General features: G+C 49.8%; 11 protein-coding genes across 11 annotated transcripts; 7 read left to right on the top strand and 4 right to left on the bottom strand.

Annotated features, from left to right (window-relative positions):
• The first annotated feature begins 787 nt into the window (after positions 1 to 787).
• Positions 788 to 2,017, top strand: EURHEDRAFT_410698 (uncharacterized protein). Its single transcript, XM_040781427.1, has one exon. The coding sequence runs from the start codon at positions 1,185 to 1,187 to the stop codon at positions 1,899 to 1,901; it is 717 nt and encodes a 238-aa protein (XP_040640591.1). The 5' UTR covers positions 788 to 1,184; the 3' UTR covers positions 1,902 to 2,017.
• A 727-nt stretch (positions 2,018 to 2,744) lies between these two features.
• Positions 2,745 to 3,173, bottom strand: EURHEDRAFT_410697 (uncharacterized protein). The gene is made up of 2 exons (XM_040781426.1): positions 2,905 to 3,173; positions 2,745 to 2,795 (listed from the first exon to the last, which is right to left on the bottom strand). Exons 1-2 carry the CDS (start codon positions 3,132 to 3,134, stop codon positions 2,780 to 2,782), a joined length of 246 nt encoding a protein of 81 aa, XP_040640590.1. The 5' UTR covers positions 3,135 to 3,173; the 3' UTR covers positions 2,745 to 2,779.
• Positions 3,152 to 4,553, top strand: EURHEDRAFT_452051 (serine/threonine-protein kinase; the record flags this gene model as incomplete). The annotated part of the gene is made up of 4 exons (XM_040783999.1): positions 3,152 to 3,195; positions 3,252 to 3,462; positions 3,513 to 3,669; positions 3,727 to 4,553. The coding sequence occupies 4 exons, from the start codon at positions 3,152 to 3,154 to the stop codon at positions 4,551 to 4,553; spliced, it is 1,239 nt and encodes a 412-aa protein (XP_040640589.1).
• Positions 4,554 to 5,531: 978 nt separating this feature from the next.
• EURHEDRAFT_410695 (ubiquitin-conjugating enzyme E2) lies at positions 5,532 to 6,813 on the top strand. The gene is made up of 4 exons (XM_040781425.1): positions 5,532 to 5,907; positions 5,987 to 5,998; positions 6,157 to 6,307; positions 6,373 to 6,813. The coding sequence occupies exons 1-4, from the start codon at positions 5,881 to 5,883 to the stop codon at positions 6,654 to 6,656; spliced, it is 474 nt and encodes a 157-aa protein (XP_040640588.1). The 5' UTR covers positions 5,532 to 5,880; the 3' UTR covers positions 6,657 to 6,813.
• A 307-nt stretch (positions 6,814 to 7,120) lies between these two features.
• On the bottom strand, positions 7,121 to 8,664 carry EURHEDRAFT_376168 (NADH-quinone oxidoreductase subunit D; the record flags this gene model as incomplete). The annotated part of the gene is made up of 3 exons (XM_040778821.1): positions 7,121 to 7,158; positions 7,215 to 7,935; positions 7,996 to 8,664. The coding sequence occupies 3 exons, from the start codon at positions 8,662 to 8,664 to the stop codon at positions 7,121 to 7,123; spliced, it is 1,428 nt and encodes a 475-aa protein (XP_040640587.1).
• A 414-nt stretch (positions 8,665 to 9,078) lies between these two features.
• Positions 9,079 to 10,394, top strand: EURHEDRAFT_496945 (DNA-directed RNA polymerase core subunit RPC40; the record flags this gene model as incomplete). The annotated part of the gene is made up of 3 exons (XM_040785686.1): positions 9,079 to 9,123; positions 9,179 to 9,283; positions 9,376 to 10,394. 3 exons carry the CDS (start codon positions 9,079 to 9,081, stop codon positions 10,348 to 10,350), a joined length of 1,125 nt encoding a protein of 374 aa, XP_040640586.1. The 3' UTR covers positions 10,351 to 10,394.
• Positions 10,395 to 10,474: 80 nt separating this feature from the next.
• On the bottom strand, positions 10,475 to 12,453 carry EURHEDRAFT_410693 (NEDD8-activating protein UBA3). The gene is made up of 6 exons (XM_040781424.1): positions 12,169 to 12,453; positions 12,017 to 12,118; positions 11,959 to 11,964; positions 11,825 to 11,904; positions 11,472 to 11,768; positions 10,475 to 11,417 (listed from the first exon to the last, which is right to left on the bottom strand). Exons 1-6 carry the CDS (start codon positions 12,210 to 12,212, stop codon positions 10,666 to 10,668), a joined length of 1,281 nt encoding a protein of 426 aa, XP_040640585.1. The 5' UTR covers positions 12,213 to 12,453; the 3' UTR covers positions 10,475 to 10,665.
• On the top strand, positions 12,404 to 15,833 carry EURHEDRAFT_410692 (telomere length regulation TEL2 family protein). The gene is made up of 4 exons (XM_040781423.1): positions 12,404 to 13,393; positions 13,443 to 13,874; positions 13,924 to 15,166; positions 15,219 to 15,833. The coding sequence occupies exons 1-4, from the start codon at positions 12,538 to 12,540 to the stop codon at positions 15,703 to 15,705; spliced, it is 3,018 nt and encodes a 1,005-aa protein (XP_040640584.1). The 5' UTR covers positions 12,404 to 12,537; the 3' UTR covers positions 15,706 to 15,833.
• EURHEDRAFT_410691 (FAD/NAD(P)-binding domain-containing protein) lies at positions 15,374 to 17,753 on the top strand. Its single transcript, XM_040781422.1, has one exon. The coding sequence runs from the start codon at positions 15,771 to 15,773 to the stop codon at positions 17,616 to 17,618; it is 1,848 nt and encodes a 615-aa protein (XP_040640583.1). The 5' UTR covers positions 15,374 to 15,770; the 3' UTR covers positions 17,619 to 17,753.
• A 4,372-nt stretch (positions 17,754 to 22,125) lies between these two features.
• On the top strand, positions 22,126 to 23,334 carry EURHEDRAFT_401307 (C2H2-type zinc finger protein; the record flags this gene model as incomplete). The annotated part of the gene is made up of 3 exons (XM_040780072.1): positions 22,126 to 22,619; positions 22,676 to 23,157; positions 23,219 to 23,334. 3 exons carry the CDS (start codon positions 22,126 to 22,128, stop codon positions 23,332 to 23,334), a joined length of 1,092 nt encoding a protein of 363 aa, XP_040640582.1.
• Positions 23,335 to 24,598: 1,264 nt separating this feature from the next.
• On the bottom strand, positions 24,599 to 25,910 carry EURHEDRAFT_452524 (putative plasma membrane SNARE protein (Sec9); the record flags this gene model as incomplete). Its single annotated transcript, XM_040784043.1, has 2 exons — positions 24,599 to 24,658; positions 24,723 to 25,910. The coding sequence occupies 2 exons, from the start codon at positions 25,908 to 25,910 to the stop codon at positions 24,599 to 24,601; spliced, it is 1,248 nt and encodes a 415-aa protein (XP_040640581.1).
• Between the last annotated feature and the right edge of the window lie 139 nt (positions 25,911 to 26,049).

The raw sequence follows: 26,049 nt of genomic DNA, 5'->3' as shown, positions 1-26,049 counted from the left end.
GTAATCTCTGCAGACATTGTCTAGAAGAAGAATCTAGTCAATTATCCTAGAAGGGAACAAAGAGTACACTAGAGCGTGCTTTGTTAGGCGGGTGAATGATTGGTGTGGTCTTTCTAGTTAATGTTTGTATTCAGTAGTGTTCGAGTATTCAAATCAAATGCTCTTCTCTTTGGAAGTATACAAGATGAGGTGGTGAATACGACAGAGGTGTCGAGACGCATATGACAGGATCCGGTCAAAGTTTTCGTACAGTGGCTTGTATAGTGACCATTGTATTGGGGGATATTCGTGAAGTTTCAATCTCCCTTTAAGAATGGACAAGTATAGCCCTAGAGCTGTAGACGATTGGTATAGAGAATTCTACTTCCTATGTGTCTAGAGCTATAGCTTCCGAATCATGCAAACATAGTGTTGGGCATCGAAATTGCATCGAGTATTCACTGGTAGGTGTTGTGCTCCTGTTGCCATGGTGTCTGTCCACGGACGCGTTGTTGATTTGTATGCATAACACGTCTCGCATCTAACACTTTCCCATTCTTCCGTCTCAACTTTTGGTCCATCGTGTTATGCGGTTCTTGGATGTGTTGGAAGTTATTTCCACAACACACAATGGCATCTACATGCTCACAAAAGCTCTCTACTTCGACTTTGTTCGACAGGCCCTTGCACCCCCGTACATCAGAGGAATGGAAAGTTGCACTTCATCAAGTCAAGTTCCTCTATATCCAGCGCCAATATAAACAATGCGCTTCTTGTGCAGAAACTCTCCTTAGTACTTCAAGAGAGCCCGTAAGCCACCATTGTTAACCGTACTTGTCAAGTCACTCAACTAACGGGAACAGATCCACGCAGTCCACAAAACCTACCTCTACTTCTACAGTGCCATCTCTTATGAAGCCCTAGGCCGCGCCGCACACAATTACTCCAGCAATAAACTCTCTCTCTTACACTCTGCCCTAGACTGCTTCACGACCTGCAGCGCGGTTCTACCATCGACGATCTCGATTCCTGATTATGACGAAGGTGTGAGCGTGGAAGACACAGACGAGTGTGAGACGTCGCTCGTGGACGATTCGTCCCTGGGTGACTCGCCTGATTCTTCGTTCTTGGAAACAGAAGTGGAAGCGGAGCCGTCGACGGTTGGAGGGCTTGTTGGAAGTCTTACAAGGATCATTGACGATTCTATGGCTTGGGACGAGGATGATCCGTTTATTTCACATGAGCATGAGCAGGTTAATCGGGATGTTGATTTTGAGTTGTTTAGGCTTCCAAGGGAAGAGTCGAAGGGGAGACTCATGCCGTCGCCGCTACAGATTCGGAAGCCTGATACGGCTAGGATGGTTTGTACCGAGAGAACTTACCGTCCACCACCGCTACCTATCAAAATTGTCCCATTTGGCACAAAAATTCGGAATGCCACCCAAGAGCATAGCGAAGACGATGCAATCAACCGCTACAACAAAACCATCCACTTCCTCCACACCCAAATCACCACCAACATCACAGCCATCCACACCCTCATCACATCCGTCACAGCACTCCAACGCGCCCGCAAGGCATTCCGAACCCGAAACCTCCGGCGCGTAGCCTCGTTCTGGAGTTTCAGCCCTGTCCAGCCTGACGAGGATACTAGCGATAACGGTTGTCTCGGTAGGAATCCTAGCGCCGGAGCTAGCGCTAGCGTGAGTGGGTCACAATCTCCTGAATGGGGTGGGACGAAGGAGACAGAGGAGCAGCAGCAGCAGGAAAGCAAAGCCGAGCGGATTGCGCGATTACGGGCAGAGGGGTGGAAGACGGTTGGGGTTAGGAATGGGCGGCGGGGGTGGAAAGGGGCCGCGTGGTACGAGGCGTACTGTAATGGGGTTCTGGATGAGTTGTATCTGGGTGAGAGCCACGGTTGAGATTGGAGGTACCCGTGGGTGGAGGAGTGGTTATTCATCATTTGTCGGTGCTATTTTGGTGCTGCATTGCAGCTAACTTTATCTGTCTCCTTTTCGGTCTACTTTTGTACAGTCTTGGTGTGTTTGTAGTGTTAGTGTGATAGATGACAGGGTCTGTTTCACGTTGATTTTATGAAAATCGTCAGCCTTGACCAGCGCGTTTTTACCCTTAATTAAACATGATAGAGGCTCTATGCGTGGCTGTGTTGTATACCTGCACATACATGAAACTACACATGCCTCTACAGAGTACATACATAGTAGACACATGACAAGGCTGATTGTGGCTGCCTGCCCTCGTGCACTAAGTATAATCAACGTATTCGTTCAAATAGATTGGTTATTAGTAGAAGGCTGAATATCAAGTGTGGCTGTGTAATTAGACTCACGGGCGGCCAGACCTTCTCATGTCATCCTCGCTGTCTCTTTAAATATACAAGTACAAGTATCTCTCGTCTCAATTCTCTTTGAATACTCTGTACACTATCCTCAATCCAATATCTGTCTCTCTAATACCAGGTATGTATACTTCTGCATACGAGTACATACTCGTGCATACTCTGAGCCCGATCCTCGGTCTCCTGAACCGCAATGGTCGTTGTTTTACCCGACAATCACTAACGATTCCTTCTCTTTAGCTCGATCTTCTCTCTCTATCCTTTTCTCGATCGCATTCCTTTTCTCTCCACCTCCGTCCCTACTTCGTCGTCGACTCATTCCTCGTATTCCTTTTCCCTCTATCACTTTCACGTGCGGGGTTTTCATCATCTTCGTTTCCCGCGCCAACCACCAAAACCCACCGCACACTACAATTCGAGCCCTGCGCGGCTGTACCTGGTCTAGACAAAATGAGTTGTGAGTGGGATACTTTCTTTCCTTCATCTTTTCTTTTCTGTGTGTGTTCTTGGTCAATTGTGCAATGTGCTTCTGTCATGTTGGCAGTGTGATTGACGCTGTTCCTGAGACTGGAATCCTGCATAATTCCTGCTGCCTGTGCTGAGACAGCTCATCGCGACCTTTAAAATCATGTCGTTGGCGACCTTTCTTGTGGCTCTTTGGAGCGACACCGTGTGGTTGTTGGAGACGATGGCTGTTATGTGGTCCTATGGTCTGAATCTCGGTGGATTCCTCGTTGTGTTTTGATTTCTGCTTTTCGCATTTATCGGGTTTGTCCCGCGATCTGGAGGCTAACATCTCTTTCAGTCTCTAATATGCTGAATAAGCTCTCGGGGCAACCAGAGAGTTACGAGAAAAAGTACAGTCCATCCACCCTCCCACTTGTATGACCGTTGCTTACCGTTGCCGATATAGAGCGCTGTACAGGTTCGGAAGAACCCTTGGTGCAGGAACATATGGTATCGTTCGCGAGGCCGAGTCCGCCGCCGCCGGAAAGGTTGCCGTCAAGATTATCCTGAAGAAGAATGTCCGTGGGAATGAGAAGATGGTCTACGATGAGCTGGAAATGCTCCAGGCCCTCGACCATCCCAGCATTGTCCACTTTGTCGACTGGTTCGAATCGAAGGTGGGTTTCTTGATTCATACTGGGGGTCTTCTCGGGCTAACAAGGTCTAGGACAAATTCTACATTGTCACCCAGCTCGCCACTGGTGGGGAGCTGTTCGACCGGATTTGCGAATACGGCAAGTTCACAGAGAAGGATGCGTCGCAGACCATCCGTCAGGTCCTCGATGCAGTCAACTATCTGCACGAGCGCAATATTGTCCACCGAGGTTAGTTCCGTTTATCCTAAATCGCCCAATTGCGACTGACAGATTGTTTTCTTATAGACTTGAAACCCGAAAACCTCCTTTACCTCACCCCCGCACCGAACTCTCCTCTCGTCCTCGCTGACTTTGGTATCGCCAAAATGTTGGAAACCCCCACCGAGCTCCTCACCAGCATGGCTGGTTCGTTTGGATACGCTGCGCCGGAAGTTATGCTCAAGCAGGGCCACGGCAAGGCCGTCGACATGTGGTCCCTGGGTGTTATCACCTACACTCTTCTCTGCGGTTACTCGCCTTTCCGCTCGGAGAACCTGTCCGACCTGATCGAAGAAACCCGCAGCGGCCGCATTATCTTCCACGACCGCTACTGGCGCGACGTCTCCCAGGACGCCAAGAACTTCATCCTCACTCTTCTCCAGCCAGACCCGGCAGACCGTGTATCGTCGGGAGAGGCTCTTAAGCACTCATGGCTGAAGGGTGAATCTGCCAGCGACCGCGACCTGTTGCCTGAGATCCGTGCCTACAACGCCAAGGCCCGTCTTAGGCGTGGTATTGAGATCATCAAGCTCGCAAACCGCATCGAGGCTCTCAAGATGCAGGAGGATGATGGGGAAGACATTCCCAGTCCCGCAGATATGGCGGCCTCTGCCGGTACCGCTGAGGGCGAGGGTGAGACTGAGCCTTTCCCGTCGACTTCGCCTAATGGCAAATCGTCCCCTGGCTCACCCGAAGGCACCTCTGGTGGTACTAAGAAGCGGAGTCTGAGTAAGATCGCGCGGGGGTCCATCTTCCGGGAGGTTGTGCTCGCCAAGGTCCGCGAGGTGAAGCAAAATGAGGAACGGGAGAGGATCGAGCGGGAGGCCCGCGAGAAGTCGACGACCCACGCTTGAGCGTTTCCTTCTCTTTTCTGTTATTCTGGTTTATGAATGCCTTCTTTACATGCTGGCTATGCTTCTACATTTTGGTTCTTATATGCTGGGTTATGGTTTGACATCGGGATTGCTTCGTGCATATAATTTTGACGATTCCCCGTCCACTATTCTGGGAGCTTTTGTTGTTGATTTGGAATTCGTTGGAGATTGATTCATACCCAGAACATACCCAATTCGGTGCTGCTGTTGTGCAATTTCTTTGCTTATGTAGATATGACCATTACATTGGGCTGCTGTCTCTAGCCAGCTCAACTCAATATGCAATAATTATATAACGACCAGCTTTTCTCGCTTATCAGTAGCATATAAAGCTGCCTTCCCATCCAGTTTTGTCTCTTTTCTTCTTTTTTTTCTTCTTCTTTTTCCCACCTAGGTGCACGGGCTTTGCGTATATCAATGAGGATTTATCTGAGATTGTGTCTTTGCTGGTTGCAAACTATTTAGTTGGCTTTTTTGGTTGGTCTTCTGATTGACTGGAATCTTTTAAACCTACTGCCTTAACCCCCTGCTTGTCTTGGGATTCGAGGTGCTCTGCTCTGTAGAGAATCATCGATCTTTTCATTGCTGTTTGCGTGCCTTGAGGCCTGTAGAGAAGAGAGATGTATCATCCGTTCTAGGTATAGCTTCATCATGCACTCGTAATTCAATAGAACCCTGCCCTGTGCATAGAGTACTCCGTTTGTATAGACCCGATTTCCCACTCCACGCCGGCGGATGATTCCCCGTTAAGCGCTTCTTGTCGTTATCTGTTGATCCCATACCCTGGGCTTATGTATTGGACATGACCTAATCATCAAAACAAATAACTTCATCTGATACTGTCATGCTATCCTATACTATACTTGTGGACTTGTAGAAATCATGTGCCCAACGTTCATGGCGTCCGGGCCAATTAGCGGCCCGGGCTCGTCCACAGGTGATTCCGTCTTGGTCCCCTCGTGTTCGGCCGTAGTCACTTTATTTACTGTCTATCCCCAGCATTTCTCTGCTTTCTATCGGACTGCTTCCCTGTCGCATTATCTTAGTATTGTCTTGTCGCTGTCTTCGCCAGACTCCATTCCCACCTCAGCGGAAGCCAGCCGCAAACTCCCCGCGAGCGGTGGTCTCGAAACGTCATACACGACCGGTGCGACATAGCAGTACATGGACATTGTACAGACCAACAACAACAGCATCGATTGGGGATTTTTTTATTTTATTTTATTCATTCATTCATTTATTTATTTATTTATTTTTTTTTTTTTCACGCTCGGAATAACGAAGGACAGACGGTATAGTGGTCAATATGTTTGCTGGGAAGCGTTTGAGCAAGGTTGCCCCTCCCCTCTTGCCCCTCTATTCTCCATCTGTGACCGGATTGATGATTGATGCTAACCGTGATGGGGGAATAGGAGCTTGCTAAGGTATTCCATTCTTCCCCGTCTCTCGATCCCTGATCCTTCGATATACCCATCCTATTCCCATTCCTTCGTCCACCACCCAATCTACGACTCATGACAGCACCACCCCGCAATCCATCCCCCACACGCAGCAACAATCTCTAGCTAACATCAAGAAACAGATGCAAGGCCACCTTCCCCCCGGAATCACCTTCGCCAAATCCGACAACTTAGAAGAATGGCAAATGGATATCCGCGTCCTCGACGACAACCCGTTATACCAGAACCAGATCTACCGTCTTAAATTCACCTTTAGCCAGAAATATCCCATCGGTATCCCCTTCCTTCCCCTGCCCCGGAAGGCACAGCGCAATGCTAACAGCTGGATGATGCTGCAGAACCCCCCGAAGTCCAATTTATCCTCCTCCCATCTACCACCGAAACCCCCCGCCCAATCCCGATCCACCCACATATCTACAGCAACGGGATAATCTGCCTGGACCTGCTGAGCACAGCGGGATGGTCGCCTGTGCAGACGGTGGAGAGCGTGTGCATGAGTATCCAGAGCATGTTGACGGCGAATACGCGGGATGAACGGCCGCCGGGGGACAGTGATTTTGTGTCGTATAATAAGCGTCGGCCGAGAGATATCAATTTTCAGTACGATGATGATAACGTTTGATTGGGGTATATATTTTTAGAGAAAATTGGATGATAAGGGAGGATTGCATGCGCTGGCGCTGTCCGGTGTCGTTCATATTGGTCATTGTTTTATTATGGTATCATCATGTTATTCATAGTCATTGGAGTTGGTACAATTGGTATAGTTAATCATGAACTTTTTGTTTAGACAACCTTGGTCGTTACCATACTCAGACATATTTGGAAGAGGAAATGACATGCACTATACACAGATTTATAACAAATCAAACCAGAGACAAATAAAATATGTAGACAGGACATGAAGGACAACGCCGCAAAGAAATGGCACAGCTCAGTTACACTGCTGGGTTCTCCCCCGGGTATATCCGGGGATAGGAAGGAGAGAAGAACGCGATTATCTTCTGTTTTTCGTTTTTGTATTCTTGTGTATAGTGTTACAGAAGCACCAGAAGATAACAATAAATAGATATCATTCATACCATTCTACCGGTCGACTTCACCGAACACAAGATCCATAGTACCTGGGACAGTTAGTTATGTGCACTCAATGTTAAAGAATGAGAAGAGGTGAACTCACCAATGATAGCCACAGCATCGGCCAGCAAGTGACCACGGGAAACCTGGTCAAATCCACCCAAGTGGGCAAATCCAGGAGCACGGATCTTGCACCGGTAGGGTCTCTCGCTACCGTCACTGACCAGGTACACGGCCATCTCACCTTTAGGAGCCTCAATGGCAGAATAGGTCTCACCAGGGGGCACAGAGTAACCCTTGGTGTACAGAAGGAAGTGGTGAATCAAAGCCTCCATGTTCTCCTTCATGGCAGCACGGGGAGGAGGCGAGACCTTGTAGTCCTCGACCTTGACGGGGCCAGGGGGCATCTTGTTCAAGCACTGGTGGATGATGCGGAGGGATTGACGGAACTCCTCCATACGGCAAAGGTAACGGTCGTAGCAGTCACCGTTGACACCAACGGGAACGTCGAACTCGACCTGGTCGTAAGCATCGTAAGGCTGGGACTTGCGGATATCAAATGGCACACCAGAACCACGGAGCATAACACCAGTGAAACTCATGTTCAATGCGTCCGTAGCGTTGACAACACCAACACCCTGGGTTCTGGCCTTCCAGATACGGTTGTCTGTGAGAAGTTCCTCGGTCTCATCGATACGGTCACCAAACTGGGTAGCCCATTGATAAATGTCGTCCAAGAGACCGACGGGGATATCTTGCGAAACACCACCAGGGCGGACGTAGGCGGCGTGAAGACGGGCACCGGACACACGCTCATAGAATTCCTATCAAAACAAGCCTTAATCAGTAGCTGTCCCATAATACCGTCACTTCGAATCACATACCATGAGCTTCTCACGCTCTTCGAAACCCCACAAGAAAGGTGTCAAAGCACCAACATCCATTGCGTGGGAAAGAACAGACATGAGATGGTTAAGGATACGGGTGATTTCTCCAAACATCGTCCGAATCCACTTGGCTCTCTCAGGAAGCTCAACGTTCAACAGCTTCTCGACAGCCAGCGAGAAGCACTGCTCGTTCGTCATCATAGACACATAGTCCAACCGGTCAAAGTAAGGCAGAGCCTGCATGTAGGTCTTGTACTCAATCAACTTCTCGGTACCACGGTGCAGCAATCCAACATGAGGATCAGAGCGGACAATCTCTTCGCCATTGAGTTCCAGAATCAACCGAAGCACACCGTGAGCAGCAGGATGCTGGGGACCAAAGTTGACAGTGTAATGGCGGACCTTGCGGCCGACCCCTTCGTCTTCGGATTCCAGGCCTGCGGCATACTCGGTGTCAGGTCTGCCTTCCTTGTTTGCGAGGTGTGTGAAGGTCGGGTCGGTCGGGACGAGTCTCGTCGCCTGGTAGCTGGTGGGCTCGGCCGCTCGGCGAGGGAGGGAGGTAGCTATCGAACGTCTGGAGATAGCAGTGTGTCTGTTCAAGGTGGAGGAGCGGAGACAAAGCCTTTTGGGCGCATTGCCCGCCAGGCGAGCAAATGGAGCAGCCATTCGGGAAGAGCGGAGAGGAGAAGGAGGACGAGGATAATACTGTATTAGGAGGAGATTGGGCTGGCGGGTCCTCAGTCCGGAGGGCAATTCGACGCAACGACTTTTGTCAACAGCGGGTGATGCTTGGGATGTTGCGCCGAGATGCAATTTGGTATGGTCACGTGCTGCTGCTTGTGGTCATCAAGCCGCCTCTGGTTGGCCTTTGGCCCAATTATTCCGCACCCAGTAAGCTCCATCCGCCGCCCTTCGGACAGCCGGGGGATTGTCTATCCTATCAAAATTATGGCGCTAGGGTGTACAGAATAAATAGGTTACCTTTTGCCTGAGGCAGATAAAAATTTTACTCTCCGCCGAAGAAATTATCTTAAGCGTCACTTCGGCTTCAACTTTACCCTCATCATTAACCATACCACCATGGCGCCTTTAATCCCGTCGCAAAAGGAGCTAGATCGCAGGCGGGTATGCATGAAAAGCTCTACCAAAAGTGAAAAACTCATTGCTAACTGTGCTGCAGCTCGTCGGCATCAATGCAGAGACCGTGACCAACATTCCCTCTACAGACTTCCCAGGCCATTGGCCCGGTGAGTCGCACGAGTGGTCGTTGGAAAAGTTCAAGAGAGTATGTCTGATCAATGCTTGTATCTATGCAGTGCCATTGTTTCTCTGAAGCTCTTTCACTCTTCTTTCGCCTTTACTCACATGCGACAACAGGATTTTAACATCGAATTTCACCGCAACGACCGATTTGAAGCCACATTCTCCCTTGTCGGTGTCGATGCAGCCATCGCAAATGCCTTCCGTCGTATCCTCATGGCCGAAGTGCCCACTCTCGCGATCGAATTCGTCTTCGTCCACAACAACACGTCTGTGATCCAGGATGAAGTTCTCGCATCGCGATTGGGTCTGATTCCCCTCAAGGGCTCCGTCGAAGGCATCAACCGGATGCGCTGGTTCAAGAAGCCTACAGAGGATGACCCGGACAGTGGCAGCACTCCCAGCGACTACAACACCATCGTGCTGCGCTTGGATATCGAATGCACTGAGAACCCCGACGCTGAGCGGGCAGAGACGGACCCGCGCAAGCTCTACCACAATGCGCACGTTTATGCTAAGGATATAACTTTCCATCCTGTTGGTCGTCAGGAAGAGTACTTTGTTGGAGACGATGCCATCCAACCCGTTAACCCCGATATTCTGATCGCCAAGCTTCGTCCGGGGCAGAAGATCGACATGGAACTGCACTGCATCAAGGGTATCGGGGCCGATCACGCCAAGTTTTCCCCCGTGGCTACAGCCACCTACCGTCTCCTTCCGGACATCAAAATCACGAAACCCATCATTGGAGAGGATGCCAAGAAGTTCGCCAAGTGCTTCCCCAGAGGTGTCATTGAGCTGGAACCCGTTACTCAGGAAGAGGCCGCCCAGAAGGGTAGTGGGTATGAGAACCAAATTGGTGAAATGAAGGCAGTCGTGCGCGACCCCTTCAAAGACACCGTTAGCAGGGAGTGCTTGAGACACGAAGAGTTCCAGGACAAGGTGAAGCTTGGTCGTGTGCGGGACCACTTCATCTTCAACGTCGAGAGCACCGGCCAGTTCGACAGTGACGTTCTCTTCCTGGAGAGCGTCAAGGTGCTGAAGCTCAAATGCGCGAGATGGAAGCGCAACCTGTCGGATCTTATGCGGTAATTTGATGCTATTCTTGGATGTCGTTTCTTGCGTTCTGGGTATATCATGCATTTATTGGCGTTGGCTTTCTTCTGTTGTCGCTTTCAGCTTTGTTGTACAGTTACAGAAAAGAAAGTGTTTGTTTTGTCTGTCAAAAGTTTTCCTTTTTCAAGGGACGGTGGGGTCTAATCTGGATAGAGAAATCTGGTCAGATTTCGAAGAATACAGCTTTAATTCTTAGACATGGTTTTCTAGCTGCTAAGGCGAATTATCGTATATATTATGTCTCATCTCAACGAATAGCCATCCTCTTATCCGCGGTGCGGTGCGGTACTCTTATTGAAAAATCAACTGGTACCGAAAGTCAATCAGATACGCAGGATCACTGACCGCAATCTCTTGTCCATTCGTCACCAGATCCTTGATCTTGAGCTTCAAGTGAGGTCTCGTTTGTTCCTCTAACTGAGGCGGGAACCGCTGGTAGAGTGTCTTCTCTTCCGTCCGCATACTAGGCTTCTTAAGCTGCGCTTCGGCCCGCTCCCCGAGGCTCTCAATGAAGGCCTCCAGCGTCATATTCGAATCTACGGTCATCTTGCGCGCAAGGTTTCCGCACACGGGACAGTCGGGCTTCTTCTCTGCTTCAAATGTATAGGTGTAGACACCCTCTTCTCCAGCATACATCATGTAATTCTCCAGATACGGGTTGCACGATGTGGCGATCTTCAATGCTTCAGAAGTAGTAGAGGCTGCGATAACGGCGTTGGTTGAAGCAATAGCGGGGATGATGTTCTTCACCACGCCTTGTGTCATCTGGAATGTCACTCCATGGATGTGAAACTGTTTCGCTCGTTCAAGGGCGTTCTCGTAAACCCAGCCGATGTGCTCCATGTCATCGCTATCGAAAGTGTCGTCTTTGCGCCGTTCTTGCCAGGCGATCTGGTGTGCCCATTCGATACAGTGTTGTGGCTGGCGGGGAATGGTTGCAATAGTGCAGAGGGGAACAGCGGGGCGAGGAGCGTGCATGTCAAGTTGGCATTCAATGCAGGATGAAAGGGTGGGCAGAATAACACGGGCTTGGCCCTTGAATCCTTTACCCAAGTCAGCCCATATTATTCTCGGGATTTTGGCATGGAAAGTCGTACCCTCTGTACCGCCATCAATAAGCGGCTTCAAGCTCTCAGGGTTCTCGGGATCAAGCATCCCAATGAGTGTTGAGTTAATCCACCGTCTGGCCTCGATGCTGTCGAGACCGCAAACGATAATTTTAAACTGCATGTAGTAGTCTTCATCTTTATCCTGGATCTTACCTACGTATGGGGTGATCTTAACTCCCTTCACTCGCTTCTCGACGAATGCTGCAGCAACCTCAGCTTTAGGCTTTCCTATGTCAGATTGGCGGAATAAGAACTGTCGGTTCAAGTTGGAGATATCGATTGTGTCTGTAGAGCATGTTAAATCAAGGCTCAATGAAGCTGTACATCCTGAAAGTACTTACCCATGTCAATAACATGGATATCTTTGAATCCGGACAACGCAAGGTTCTTCAGAATATCACATCCTAGACCTCCGGCGCCACTGCTGTCTATTAGCCGTGACTCAAAACGGCAAGAAGAATATCTCTACACTAACATAACCCTAGAATTTATGTAAGTATTTATATTTGAATGCATTTCATGAGGAATCTTACAAGACTTTTGATGATTCCAAAGCATCTATCGTCTCTGGACCAGGGACCCAATCTTCATCACTGGAAGGGCCCGGCTTATTCAGGACTTTGTAAAGACTCTTCCTGCGCGATGTTAACATCTATTTCACTTGATTTCATAGCTCTTGCCCTACCATCGACGCGCAGGGTCCACAGGCCTCATTGTTGCGGTTGCCATGTTGATAGAGCTGCGATAAGTTCCCCGCTGGTGAATAATCGTGGGCACCTGAAAACAATCTGAGGTTCTGAACGTAGCGCGAGAATTAATTAATGTTAATAAGCTCTATTATAAATAGGATGAAAAATGTTTTTCCAGAGATAGAACGCTGAGGGAGTTGATGGTTCTGGTGAGGTCGCGAGCTGTAGGAGATGGTTGAATGATCGAATCAGCGACACGTGACAAATTCGCTTCATACAATCTCCTCCCACTTTTTAGATGTCACGACGAGGGACAGACTCACTTTGGGGAGAAAATACAAGAAAAGAAAGACTATTATGGGAAAATGGACGGACTTTTAACGGCAGTCAAGACAGTTAGTCGCGAATCGCGACCGTCTCTGGAGTCTACAGCAGATTTCAACCAACATGGCTTGGAACGCCGCGCAAATATATCAGAGCCAGCAAGAGACCCAACATCACCAACTTATATTCTGAACGTGTTGAAGTCGAGACCTGATCGTGACCACCTCTCGCAAGTGCTCAGTGTACTAGATTCATCCAATAAAAACATCACGCCAGACCAATTCGACATCAGAATCCCAAGTCCGATACCAGCTCAAATTCTCCAGACCTTAGTCAGCGTCACTATTCCTGATGTCTGGGATTCATTGAATGCGAAGTCCAAGGATGCCAAACCGGCTGGATCCACACTACGAGGTGCCTTGCTGAGATGTCTATGCAGTGTTGCTGGTGTGAGCTCGTTGGTGGCCCAGCTTCGTTCTCTGATAGCGGCCTTTCGTTCATCGTCCGCAGAGGCGAAGGGCTCTAGCAGTGACATTCGTGTTAGAGATATCCTTGAAGTACTTTCTTCTCTGTTAGAGCCAAGTGACTTTCTGTTCCGAATGTATAGGGATATTTCTACTGTCTATCCTAATGAGACGCAGAAGCAGGTCAGCTGGCGAGAACTCATTTCTCTGATTGCTGCCAGTAGGGTCTTGTCCACTGCAGCGGAATCACTTCCATTGGTCAAAGATCTCTCTAGATTAAACAAAGTCTCTTGGGTTGGAGAGGGACCTAAGTATGCGTCCTGGATAGGCGATAATATCTGTCGGTTCTGTTCAAAAATAGACTTGAACGACGAGGGTGCTTGGAAAGCAATTGCGTCTTTTACGGGACGAGCATTGAGCCTTGGGTATATAGGTAATTGCAGATGGCTAAACTCCAGTTATCCAAAACTGACTTTGCCTAGGTCAATTGGTCAGCGGCGTTTACAGCGGTCTTCTCATTGATCAGACCTTTCCAAAACAATTCGGCGCACTTGTCGATCATATACGAATGACAGAGCAGGTAGCAGTGACAGAAGCTGTCTTCCGTGATGTTGAGAAAAGATTCTTCTCGGAAGATCTCCCCATTGAAGCGGACGCGAACCAAACGATCAGTGGCGTGGCAACCTTGTGCTCAAGCGTCATTTCCAATCGACCGCGCCTAGAGAGCCAGGTCGTGGACTGGCTCTCGAAAGGGCAGGGTGGTTCTATACAGACGGTTGGGCTACGCAGAGCACTCGTGACCACGTTTGCAGACAATACTGAGGCAGACTATCTGAGGAACCTGTTCATAAAAAGTCTCGAGCATTTTGGCGACAAGTTTTACATTAAACATGCACCAAGCAGGTGCCAGGAAGGTATGTTTCATCATTATTTACTTGCTTATGAATTACTAACATGGCCTAGCAAATACACAAGTCGTTCTCCTAGCCGTTGGTCACCTTCAACGAACAGATCCCATGACTGTGAAAGAAATAGGACGCTCTGGTATCTTTTTAACTGGCGTCTCCAACCGCCTAGCAGCATCGTCTATCAGAGCACGCTTCCTGGGTATGATCGTCGGTACCGCCATCTCGCAGCTAATTGAAGAGCCCGGGAAAGGCATGAAATTTGACCTCGAGGAGATGGAAAGTGAGGAGGCACTGTGGTATTTGAATCTCATTAATACGAAAGACACCCTTGGATCTTTGGAATCGATCCGCACTCCGGCACCCAAGACGCAGAAACCCGCCAAAAGTTTGTCTTCAGATTCTACTTCTCAACCACAACCCAAACCACAGTCTTCTAAGATCGTGGCCATCGAAGAGATAGAATCTGAAAATGAGGAAGAAGATGAAGATGACGACCTAATCCCCTACGAAAAACCGGACGACGACCTATCCGACGACGATGACGACCCAACACTGGTTCAGAGAAACAAACCAACAGTACCAGTGTACATCCGCGACCTCGTAACATACCTCCGCGACGCGGACAACATCGACCGCTACAACCTCGCCATCTCCAGTGCCCCATCTCTGATCCGCCGCAAAACTGGCTTCGGCACCGAACTCACGGAAAACATCGAAGAACTAGCCCTCACTATCGTCGGCCTCCAGGAGCAAACCGATACACCGAAGTTCCACGAACATAGACTACAAAGCATGATCGCGCTCATCGTTGCCCAACCGCTCAAAATGGGCCGCTGGTTCTCCGCCATGTATTTTGAAGGTGACATCTCGCAAGTTCAGCGCTCCGCGATCCTCACAGCTCTTGGCCTGAGTGCTCGCGAACTCGCCGGGAACGGGGAGGAAGATGCAAAAGTCCTGGGTTTCCCTGCGATACCCGACGCCTCCTTCCCGTCCAAGCGCCTATCAGAAAGACTAGAAGCGCTGTACAAGACTGACGAGTCGCCCATCGCAAGCCTGACCAAACAACTCTCTCAGGCCTCTTTACAGCCCTTAGCTGCAAATGCCGCCGATTCAGCCTCCGGTCCCAACGCACTCAAAGTACGAACCTTCTCCTCACGAATGGAAGTTGAAAAGAAGCGCCAGCAGCGTGAGGCCCAGAAACGCAAGTCAACAGTCAAAGATCTCCACAAGGTCCTAGCAGAAGGATTCTTCTACCCATTAAAGGGCCGATTCGACATGATGATGATGCAGTTTTCCTCGTAAGTCTCTTCCCCAAGCCCTTCTCGAAAATTCCATACACTAACAGCAAAGATCAACTGCTCCCTCCTACAACCCCTTTGCAACCCCCCACCTCCTTGCCCTCTTCCTCCAAACTCTTTCCCTCACCCTCTCTACAACAGGTCCACACACCCCCCTCCTCCCAACCCTAACCCAAGAATCCCTCTCCCTCCTCCTCTCCCTCTACACCCGTCCTGTTTCCGACGACCCCACCATCCAATCCGCACTTCTATCCTTCTTCCTCGCGATTGTCGATCTGAACATTTCGTCCGGCGTTACTGGCGAAGAGCGACTGGTGACGGACTTTGCGGCGCAGATTATGGAATTGAGGGAGTGGGCTGGGGAGGTGTTTGAGAGGATGCCTGCGGGTGTGGCGGCAGGGGGTATAGTTGGTCCTGGTGGTGATGATGTACAGGGGCAGGTGAGGACGTTGGCGGCGGGGGTTATGGTTAGGTTGGGGGAGGTTATAGAGAGGTACCAGGGACGGTTGATGGGAGTTGGGGTTGGGTTTAAGTATTGATGCGGCATTTCGGCATTGATGGGTAGATTAGTGTACAAATCATGTGTTGACTATTGAAGTCATAAATGTATTCACTACTAAGCACTAAACATAATTGCCCATCTTCTTGTCCGATGGTATCGGACCCCCGTAGTAAAGCTGATCCCCCGCATCGGACCTCCGCATTTCATCACTTCCATGTTCCGAACCTATTCATGATAAGTACCAGCTTCACCCTCAATGTCCAAGTAAATACAATCCGCCCTACATCTACGCTCCAACATACATCATCTAGCATGCTCCCCACAGAAACCGACATCCTAATAATCGGCAGCGGCAACGCTGGCCTCTGCGCCGCCATCTCCGCCGCGCAAACTATCCAACAAAACCAACCCAAAAATAGCAACTCACGAGTCCTCCTAATCGACAAATGTCCCAATCAATGGGCCGGCGGAAACTCCTACTTCACTGCCGGCGCCTTCCGCACCGCCCATAATGGCCTATCAGACCTCCTCCCGCTCGTCAATAATGTTGATGCATCCACAGCTACTAAAATCGATATGCCTGCGTACACGGACGAGGCGTTTATGGGTGATATGCAGCGTGTCACGGGTGGACGGACGGACCCGGTTCTGTCGAAGACGTTGGTTGAAAACTCGAATGAGACGGTGAAGTGGCTGAGGAGCGTTGGAGTGCGGTTCCAGTTGTCGTTTAATCGGCAGGCGTATGAGGTTGATGGACGGGTGAAGTTCTGGGGTGGATTGGCGTTGAAGACGGAGGATGGGGGGAAGGGGCTGGTTAGTGATTTATGGGATGCTGCGAGGGGGTTGGGGATCGAAGTTGTGTTTGAAACGGCTGCAAAGAGGCTCATTACTGATGTGGAGACGGGGATAGTAAAGGGTGTTATTGTTTCGCATTGTGATAGGAACGGCGATGCAGGTAGCTCTAGACGGTGGGAGGAAAGAGAGATTCGTGCTGGTGCTGTGATTCTCGCTGCGGGTGGGTTCGAGGCGAATCCGCGGCTGCGCGCGCAGTATCTTGGTCCGAACTGGGATATGGCGTTTGTGCGCGGCACGCCGTATAACACTGGTGAGTGTTTGGAGATGGCCCTACAGGATCAGCAAGTCTCCGCACAACCCCAGGGAAACTGGTCTGGGTGTCATTGTGTCGCGTGGGACGCGCACGCGGCCCCAGATACAGGTAACCGAGAAGTTTCGAACGAGTATACCAAGTCGGGATACCCGCTCGGGATCATGGTTAATCGGGACGGCAACCGATTCATCGACGAAGGGTCTGACATGCGTAACTACACGTATGCCGTGGTGGGACGAGCGATCCTGAATCAGCCGGGCCATGTGGCGTTTCAGATCTGGGACAAGCGGACGAGTTCCTGGTTACGCGAGGAGGAGTATCGGGATGAAGTTGTGCAGCGGATTGAGGCGTCATCGGTTGAGGAACTGGCGGAGGAGTGTGCCCGGGGCCATGGTCTTGGGAACCCTTGTCGTTTCATCGAGTCAGTTGCGGAGTATAACCATTCGGTATCTGCGCGACAGGACGACGACCGAAACAACGGTACAGAGCGCAAATGGGACCCGTCTGTCAAGGACGGCCTCTCGACTCAGTCGACTAACTCTGGTCTATCCATCTCCAAATCCAACTGGGCCCTCCCCATCGACGAACCCCCCTTCCTAGCCGTCAAAGTCAGCGCCGGCATCACATTCACCTTTGGCGGGCTATCCATCAACCCCGAAACAGCGGGCGTAATTTCAACAACCGGCACAGAGGTACCAGGCCTATACTGCGCCGGCGAAATGGTTGGAGGATTATTCTATGACAATTACCCCGGAGGAAGCGGATTGACATCGGGGGCGGTTTTCGGACGCAGGGCTGGCCGGGCGGCGGCGGCGGGAGTTGTGCCTTATATAGGGCCGTAAAACACTGATCTACACCGTACGGAATAATTCAGTGATATACATAGCAGAGTACATACAGGGTACAGATGTACACTGTATATCTGTAGATCGACTGTTGATCGGTCCGGTTGATCTACAAGATGGACAAGTTCTGCCGGTTGGGACCGCCTTGGCATACTTCACCTCATGTTTATCTTTGTATGGAGTATTTTGAACGTTGTTGTTGAATTAATACTGACTATAAAAGACAGTAAACTCTTCGATATATCATTTCTTGTGTCTGTTTGGTATTCCTGATTACTGGATGACAAGGTATAGGAACGACACTGGCTGAATGCCAACGTCGGCACATCAACATCGAGCGTTGGCTGGACACATCCGGGAATGTCAGTCTGTACATTGTTGAGATGGGAAAGACGTTCTTGCTAAACAAGTGGCAAGGTGAAAAGGACCCTTTCAGATCCGTCGGCTCCGAGGATATGATTTGGATTGTTACACAACAGTTGTAAAAATATATATCTGACGATATCAAGGATATATCTTCACAGTTGTCCAAGCTTCGGGCAAGGATAAATATATGGTCTAGGACTAGCACATAGTCTACATCCAGTTCCCAAGAGGTTTTGGAATGGCCTAATGCCGGCAGTACCACCCAGAGGCCTCACCAGTGTATAGAAATACCAGCCTGTTCAGCACGAATCTCGTACGAATCCGCAGATGCCATACCCCCGATGCACTCGTCGGAATAAAGCATGCTCCAATTGACAACGGTCTCGAAGAAACCCATAATTTCACTATGGTTCAGGAACTAGCAGACCTCTTGTAACACTATTCCAGGGCACCAATGTAAACGGGCTGATAATGTCGCACACCGGGCATACACGGACCATCTCTCCGGTATGCAGCTATCCCATTGGGCTGACCAAATTCAATGGCTTCCCTACAATTCAATTTCACGTGTGCACTGGGAATACAAATGCTACCGAGGAAAAATAATCATGCCCTCCTGCAATGGAGTACAGTCGCTTAACGCAGCTCGCTCGCTCGCAAATCAGGACTATCACCGTTATTCTCAAATCCTTAGTCTTGGCATCCCACTAACCGAACACCCGCACTAAACCTAAATCAGCAAAAGAAACATGCCAAGGCGGGCCGCGTCAGCACCCCCTCGGGAAACAGTCATGTGCATTCTTGGCAGACGCCATTGCGGGGCTGTGGTTGGCTGGTGGGCGGTTTGTGGTTCGCCGGATTTGACCCTGCTTTTTTTTTTTTTTTTGCTTTTTTTATTTTTACGCTTTTTAGGCTCGAGCGGGCGGATATCGGGGATGTGGCCAATTGGAGGCAGAGATATCCACTTTTTAGGCTGGCGCTGGACGGGGATGAGTTTGGTTTGGGTCTTGGGGATTGGATTGGGTTGGGACAGGGACTGGGATAGGGACTGATCTGGCACGGACTGTGGTTGTTGCTTTTTCTGGTTTGGTGATGGAAAAGGGGCTCTACTGTATGGACAAGGTACAGTACTGTATCATATCTTGGTCAGAATATTCCATAGGCGATTGATATATTTAGAGAGAAATGACGTTAGATATTACTGGAGTACGTACGCAGTTCTTGGTTTAAGACAATAAGGCAACTGATAAATCTCGCATGTATTTATTTCTGTATGTATGGAGTACGTTGCCTCGGTTCACGTGACACCATACAGAGCAAACAGGTGACACCCGTCAATAGTCAATAGTCAACGGGCCTGTGTCGCGTCGGAATATTGTCATGGTGGCCATGGTGTCACATGTAGTGTCACAGTATGGAGACTAGTTTATCCAGAGTAGACAGACTAATGCACAATAATGTCATTGTCCACTGTACCTCCGTACGCATACAGAATCAATATCAAGACTGGACTCTAGGAGGACAGTACTCCTGCGCTCCTATTCTACGGAGTACACAGTACGGAGAACTATGCGTTGTTCTGTATGGACATAGTAGAAATAAATGACATCTGCCAAGTCATGCCCCACTTTCTGCAGATATGATGATTAAAGCTTGTTCCTGATTCTTCGTCTCGAGAGCGCTGTACAGTGTAGAGTACTTGTCTGTAGTGCTAGTGTAGAGAGTAGTTTAGTGTGCTCCATAGAGCGCAGATGCATTGTCACATACATAGTATCTACGTCATATTGCGCTTGGGGTAGTCTCCGATATTAGGCATGGAGCAGCAGGCTACGGAGACCACAATTCGATTCGCAGACAAATCTTTAGAATAAACATCGTACATTTCTACAGGCCATGGATAACCCAGTGGACCGGTGTTTCAGATGCACAAAGTTGTGGCTGTACTTCCGTGCTTGTAACTCCGTACTGGCCCTGACCCGGCCCTGGTCCTAGCCCGGGAGAAGAAGTGGAACCCCCAGGATCGCACCAGGGATTCGATCTAGATGGACGTAAGTGGGTGAGTGAGTGTGGGTGGGGGGAGGGGTGTCTGTTTTGAGCATGGAGAGCGAAGATGGATGGTATACCCTATTCAGAATAAGCAACAGCCACCAAACAGGCAAAAAAAGGATGTGCACGCGTCAGCTCTTAAGCCCCAGGGCCTGTGATTGGGTCATCTCCACCAGCCAAGATCGGCTATCGACTATCTGCCGTGTCCTATGTCTTGGCACTTTCCTGGTTGAGAGGGTCAGCATAACGGCGGATCCGCGGGAAACTTGCCTGTTTGTTGGAGGCTGTTGGTTAGGACTGCACGGAGAATTGCTCTCAAGGTCCTCGTTCAGTACTTGCACAAGTATCGAGTTGAGCTAGCCTTGTGTATTCCATGGTATAGATTGGTTATGCTCAGTATCTACTATGTAATCCGTACTCAGTCTGTTACTATCAATCACATCTGTAGTCCATGGAATTCCGTAATCCGTATCTCTACTGCCATGGACTCCCGTGCTGAACACTGCAATCTACAGCTGTCAGGGTCTACTCCACACGGCAGATCGTCATGATTGGCGGTTCCGAGCGCTCTTTATATGCCTCCATTCCCATTCAACAACAAACTCACCCTCAAACATGGAAATGCCATCGGCCATTTTACCAGAAGCCCCAAACAACCTCCGGAGCTGTCTCCAAAAACGAAAAGAAACAACAGTAACCGAACACCCATTGACTACAGAATAAACTCTCACCAACCACAAAGCAGTGGACCCCAGACACATGGTCGACTTTCCCTGGATTGTAGTGGGGCTCACACCGCTTTGATGCTGGGTTCCAATTGGAGCATAAATCATAGCATGCCACCCGATAAACTAAGCCTATCCCGGCAGTTCGTACACTTCCGCATCGAGCCTAGTACGGCGATGACACGGCTCATCATCTCCACTTAACGCGTACTCTTTTTTTTCCTGCCAGACTGCATAGTCGGCCTGTTCTTGTTCTTCCATACACTGGACTCAACGCAGGATTTTATTTACGCAATCTTTCATGTGGAATGTGTGGAGGTAAATGCTCATCCGGCTGGTTCCGTATCTGTACTATTGTGTACTTGTACAGAGTACAGGAGAATACTTGTAGAGGACTGTATGTACTCCCGGTACTTGTACAGAGATACCAGCTCGGTGGGAGCCCCACTAGGTTCATCTGGGCCATCCACGGATCGAATTGGAGAGAGAGTTAGAGTTGGGTGATGTATCAAGTCTTCCCGTACGTGACTAGGGTCCAAATCTGTGGTCTGTGATTTGCTGGTTAACGGCATGAACAGAGACTCGCAATGCTCCCATATACTTGATATTTTGTAGATATCTTGATATCCATAGGAATTTCTCAATAATTGTATGTTTTTCGTATTCTCATTAATTATATATATTTTTTCCGTTATAAGATCATTATCCTCCATGGAGTGTTATTCTGTATACACAGCGTGGCGACTCCTGGAACGGTTAGCGTGGAGAACAGGGACCATTCCCGAATAGGCAGGCTGAAAGGAAAATAGGGGCATTTCGATTTTCTTTTTTCTGACGTACCTGAGCATCTTTTTCTCTTTGGCCCCTCTTTTTTTTTTTTTTTTCCCTCTGAGGAAAATTTAAAAAATAAAATAAAATAAAATACTTCCCGTCCCAAGAAGCTAAGAATATTACAGGATTACGTACAGCGTATTTTTGTCCGATCCCGGAGGTTTTGCCTCGTGTATACAGATGTAGAGTACAGCGTACAGAGGGAATATACACAATGTAGAAGGAGTCAGAGAGGTAATAGCACAATCTACAAGAAAACCGCTGTTCAACAATATAAATTATAGTATAGCAGGTGGTATAGTTACTGTAAAGGGGAAAGATCCGCAGCGTCACTTCCCTTCGTCCCTGGGGCGGTTCATAAGCTTCGCCGATCCCCTTCCCCAGATGTTTTTACTCTTCTTCTTCTTACTCTGTTCTCTTATATCTCTCTGTCAATCACTTTCTCATCCTTTCCTCTTCGACCTGATCATCTCTACTTTCAACCTCTCCAAACATTTCTGCATACCTAACTTACACTTCCACATAAACATACTACTATGACGATGGTCCTTGAGAACCAGAACCGCCCATACGGCGGAATGGCCTTTGATTCTGTCTACCACCATCATGGCCTTCCTCATCCCAATACTCCTCAATTCACCGACCCTTGGGCTGCTGCGCACTCATCTTCCCACTCCAATGCCCCCGTCTACGCCCCTCTCAACCCCATCAAGCAGGAGGATGTCAACAACCGTCCCTCGCCATTGTCTATGCCCTATTCCGCCGCCAGTATCCCCGTGTCTGCGCCCTCGTTGGTCTCGGGTCCTGCTTCAGCCAGTTACTCGACCCCAGCCACCACCACTACTGCTGCGCCCAGCTATCCCCCAGCCCCCGAGATCATGAGCATGCCGCACGAGATGCCGCGCACCTCGTTTGAGCACCCCCCAACATACACCACCGCTTCCTCCATGAGCAGCTTTGCCCCCGCTAGCTATGCGCCGCTCAGTTATGCTCCGCCGCTTCACCACCAGGATCGCCGGATGTCTCATGCGTAAGTGCCTCTATTCTCGCTGTCTCCGCGACGAACGCATGCTAATTCGCGAACAGTGACTCGCGCGTTGGTCAACCGCAACACCCGGCCCCCACCTTCGGCGATGCTTTGGATGCCAGTCGCGGCATGGTCGCTCTAAGCCAGGATCTCACTCCTCGCAACATCTACGGTCCTCGTAACTCCAGGGGTTCGGGCGACTCGTACGGTTTCCCCTCCGCCAACTCTTCCGGCTCGTCCATCTCCTCTGGTGGAAACTACCCCTACTACAGTGCCTCTGTGGCCTCCGTGGACTCCTCCGTCACCGATTACAGTTCTACCTCTGACTCCTACGACAATGGCATCTCCTCCCGCACTCTCCCCCGTCCTTCCACATTGCTGAGCGGTGCCGCTCCCCCGGGCCCTCAGTCCATGATGAGCCAGTTCAGCTCTAAGATGCCGTCCAACACCCAAAAGAAGCACAAGTGCAAGGTGTGCGACAAGCGCTTTACGCGCCCTTCTTCGTTACAAACACACATGTACAGTCACACTGGTGAAAAGCGTAAGTTTGATTGCCCCTGACTATCATTTTCTTTTTTCGGTCGATGCTGACCCCAAATTAGCATTTGCTTGCGACGTTGAAGGCTGTGGGCGACACTTTTCTGTCGTTTCAAACCTGCGCCGACACAAGAAGGTCCACAAGGGCGATAAAGAAGGCGCGTCCGGTGACGAAGAGTAAAGCATCTGTTTACCCTTCCCCCTGCCCTGTCAGCCGACGTTTGAGACCGCGTGTGGCTTTGCCAGTGTTGCATGACCTTGTACAACACTTTCTTCCCTTCGTTTATTATTTTCATTTCTTTCCACTTTTTTTTTTTTTTTTTTTGTCTCTGTCCATTGACAGGGAATTGATACCCGGACGTTTATTTCCTTCTCATCTTACGTCTTAATTGCCTTTGATTTTCGATGTCATGTACAAGGCTGGTTCGGGATGATTTACTTGTGATGTCCTGTTCTGTTACGACCATAGAGGTGCCGGTGGTTTATTTGCTTGCTTTTTTGATTTCGGATGGATACCTGGTTTCTTATTGATTATTCCCTCGCTAGACCGTCGGAGTTGGGTTTCTTTTTGTTGATTTGTTTGCATGAAGTTTCGTCAAGATACCAACTGGGTTGTGTCTTTTTTGTTATCTTATGTTCTTTTTCTTTTTTTCTGCGAGTCCGTGCCCCGGGAAAAGTTCGCAGCAGGCATTCTTTTCTCCAATTCTTCTTTGTGACCGTGACATGACATGAAAGAGATTTGTCAGTCGCTTATTTTTCTTATATATACATATTGCCTAATACATGGACTGTGTGCCTACAACTGATTGACCCATATAACTGAAGTAGTACTCCACCGTTATAGAATGATCCACCGTAGGATGATTGTTTGATCGACCCCTAGCAGAAACACACCTGAAACGCGCAAGGGATTTGACAGCACGGCAGATAGCTGGCAGGCAACTGGACCCCGTCCCGTTGGAGATGGAGCTGGATCTGAAACTTGAAACCTCCACGCGTCCTGACATTTGGGACTTGTGTTTTGATGTGTCGGATTAGGTATGAGGGGTTTGCAGATGTATGCGTTTTAGTACGGCATACAACCAGCATACAGCATGCAGTGCATATGTGGGAAATAGATAAGCAATGCGTAGCGAGCATTATGGTTGATTATTAGTGGTTGTTTAGGTTGATTGATTAACACAAGCAGACAAACAAACGAGCAAGCACGGAATGTACAAGTACAGTATAACGCTGAAAGAGTGATCTAATCTGATCTTTGTTATGATAGCAGCAGAAGCAAGTAAAGCACAGCAAAAGATGATGGCGATTATTAAAACTCAACAGCACCAGGCAGTCGAGCTGGCGTGTAATAAGCGTATGTAAGAGTAGTAAGTAGGTACAGCAAGGGAACAGATTGAGATTGTATAGTAAGAGAGGTGATGTGATGCCGATGCTGGGATTGATTAACGAATTCGGTCCAGTCTGTCTCTGTTCATGGCCAGTTGGTCGTCGACGAAGTCGCTCTGGATGATTGTTAATATGTGTACAATTGTGGCCATTGGGGGTAAGAAGGGGAAGAGGGCATACCTTTCCAGCAATTCGTTCCAGGTGTCTATTCTGTTCACTGATCTCACGACCAGTCGCGCGGGCAAGGCCATTCATTCGACCCGCAGCACCATGTAATAGTTCCAAGTTCTGCTCGATCTCGTCCTCCATCCCCTCGTCCTCGCTGTCCGCTTCGAACTGGTACTTCGCGCGCTCTGTGACATTGGCACGCGCCTTGCCGGCGGGCCGCTTGCCCTCCTTGTCGATCTCACGGAAAGTGCGGTCCATACGCTGGTTAGTCTGAAACGCCTCACTCCGGGTGCCCTCGCGGGTATCACGGTCCTGGCGATGGGTGTTGAGGACGAGTTCCTCGCGCTCGCGGCGGCGGCGCGAAGCGGTGAAGGGGTTGGCAACATGGACGTGAAACATGCTCTTGTTGAGCGTTTTGAGTTCACGGGCTTTTTCCTGCGCAACACGGCCCTCGATTGTGGCGAGATCGAGGTTGCGCTCTGTGTCATGGATGGTTTCTCCCTGCGCGCCTAGACGGGCGAGGGTTTCACGGCCGGTTTCTTCCGCCTGCGCGGCGATTCGGAGGGCGTTGCGGGTCGATGCTACATCGCCTTGCTTGACGAAGCGCATCTCCTGCTTGATGGCTTGGATTTCCTCCTCTTCTTCTTCCTCCGCGGTGAGCTGGCGCTCCTGGTACACGTTGTTGTAATCGTTGCTGCCGCCGCCGTAGCCACCTCCATATGCAGCTCCCGCGGCATTTCCTCCTTCTTCGTATGGCGGGGGAGCGCCGGGTTGCTGTTGCTGTACTCGATCTCTTGCTCCGCCGAAGAGTGCGTCTCGACTGGCATCGCCGGGGTCGTTGGGGTCACTGCCTAGACCTCCATAGCCTCCAGAGCGCGCAGCGGCGGCACCACCCCCACCGCCGAATCGATCTGTTCCGTATCCGCCCTGATTACCATATTTGTTCGGTGTGTATCCTCCAGCAGGACCGGCGGAGGCTGCGATGGGTGCGGTTGCGGTCGCGGCAGGGGTCTTGTCTCCGGCGAGTGGTTGCTCACCGGCGGGGAGGGGAGCCACGCCGGCTTCGATCTTGGCTTTGGTGTAGGCGTTTGTTGGGATGGGTTTGGCGTAGGGGTTTGCTGGGGGGCTTTTGTTCTTGCGGCCGAAGAGGGCACGGCGGTTGGAGTCGTCGCCGTCGTCGGATTTCTTGAAGAGGCCCATTTTGTGTGCAACTGTGTCAAATATCGGATTATATAGGCGGATAAAGAGTCACACGACAAAGACGAGGAACGAGAAAAATGATGAGAGGATATGAAAAAAAAGATGGTCGTTCAGGAGAGGTAAGACATGAGGCGACTAT

The sequence above is a fragment of the Aspergillus ruber genome, assembly GCF_000600275.1.
Source record: "Aspergillus ruber CBS 135680 unplaced genomic scaffold scaffold00007, whole genome shotgun sequence".
Lineage (NCBI taxonomy): Eukaryota > Fungi > Ascomycota > Eurotiomycetes > Eurotiales > Aspergillaceae > Aspergillus > Aspergillus ruber.
Note: the sequence above shows the minus strand (reverse complement) of the source record. Positions and strands in the feature narration are given on the sequence as shown.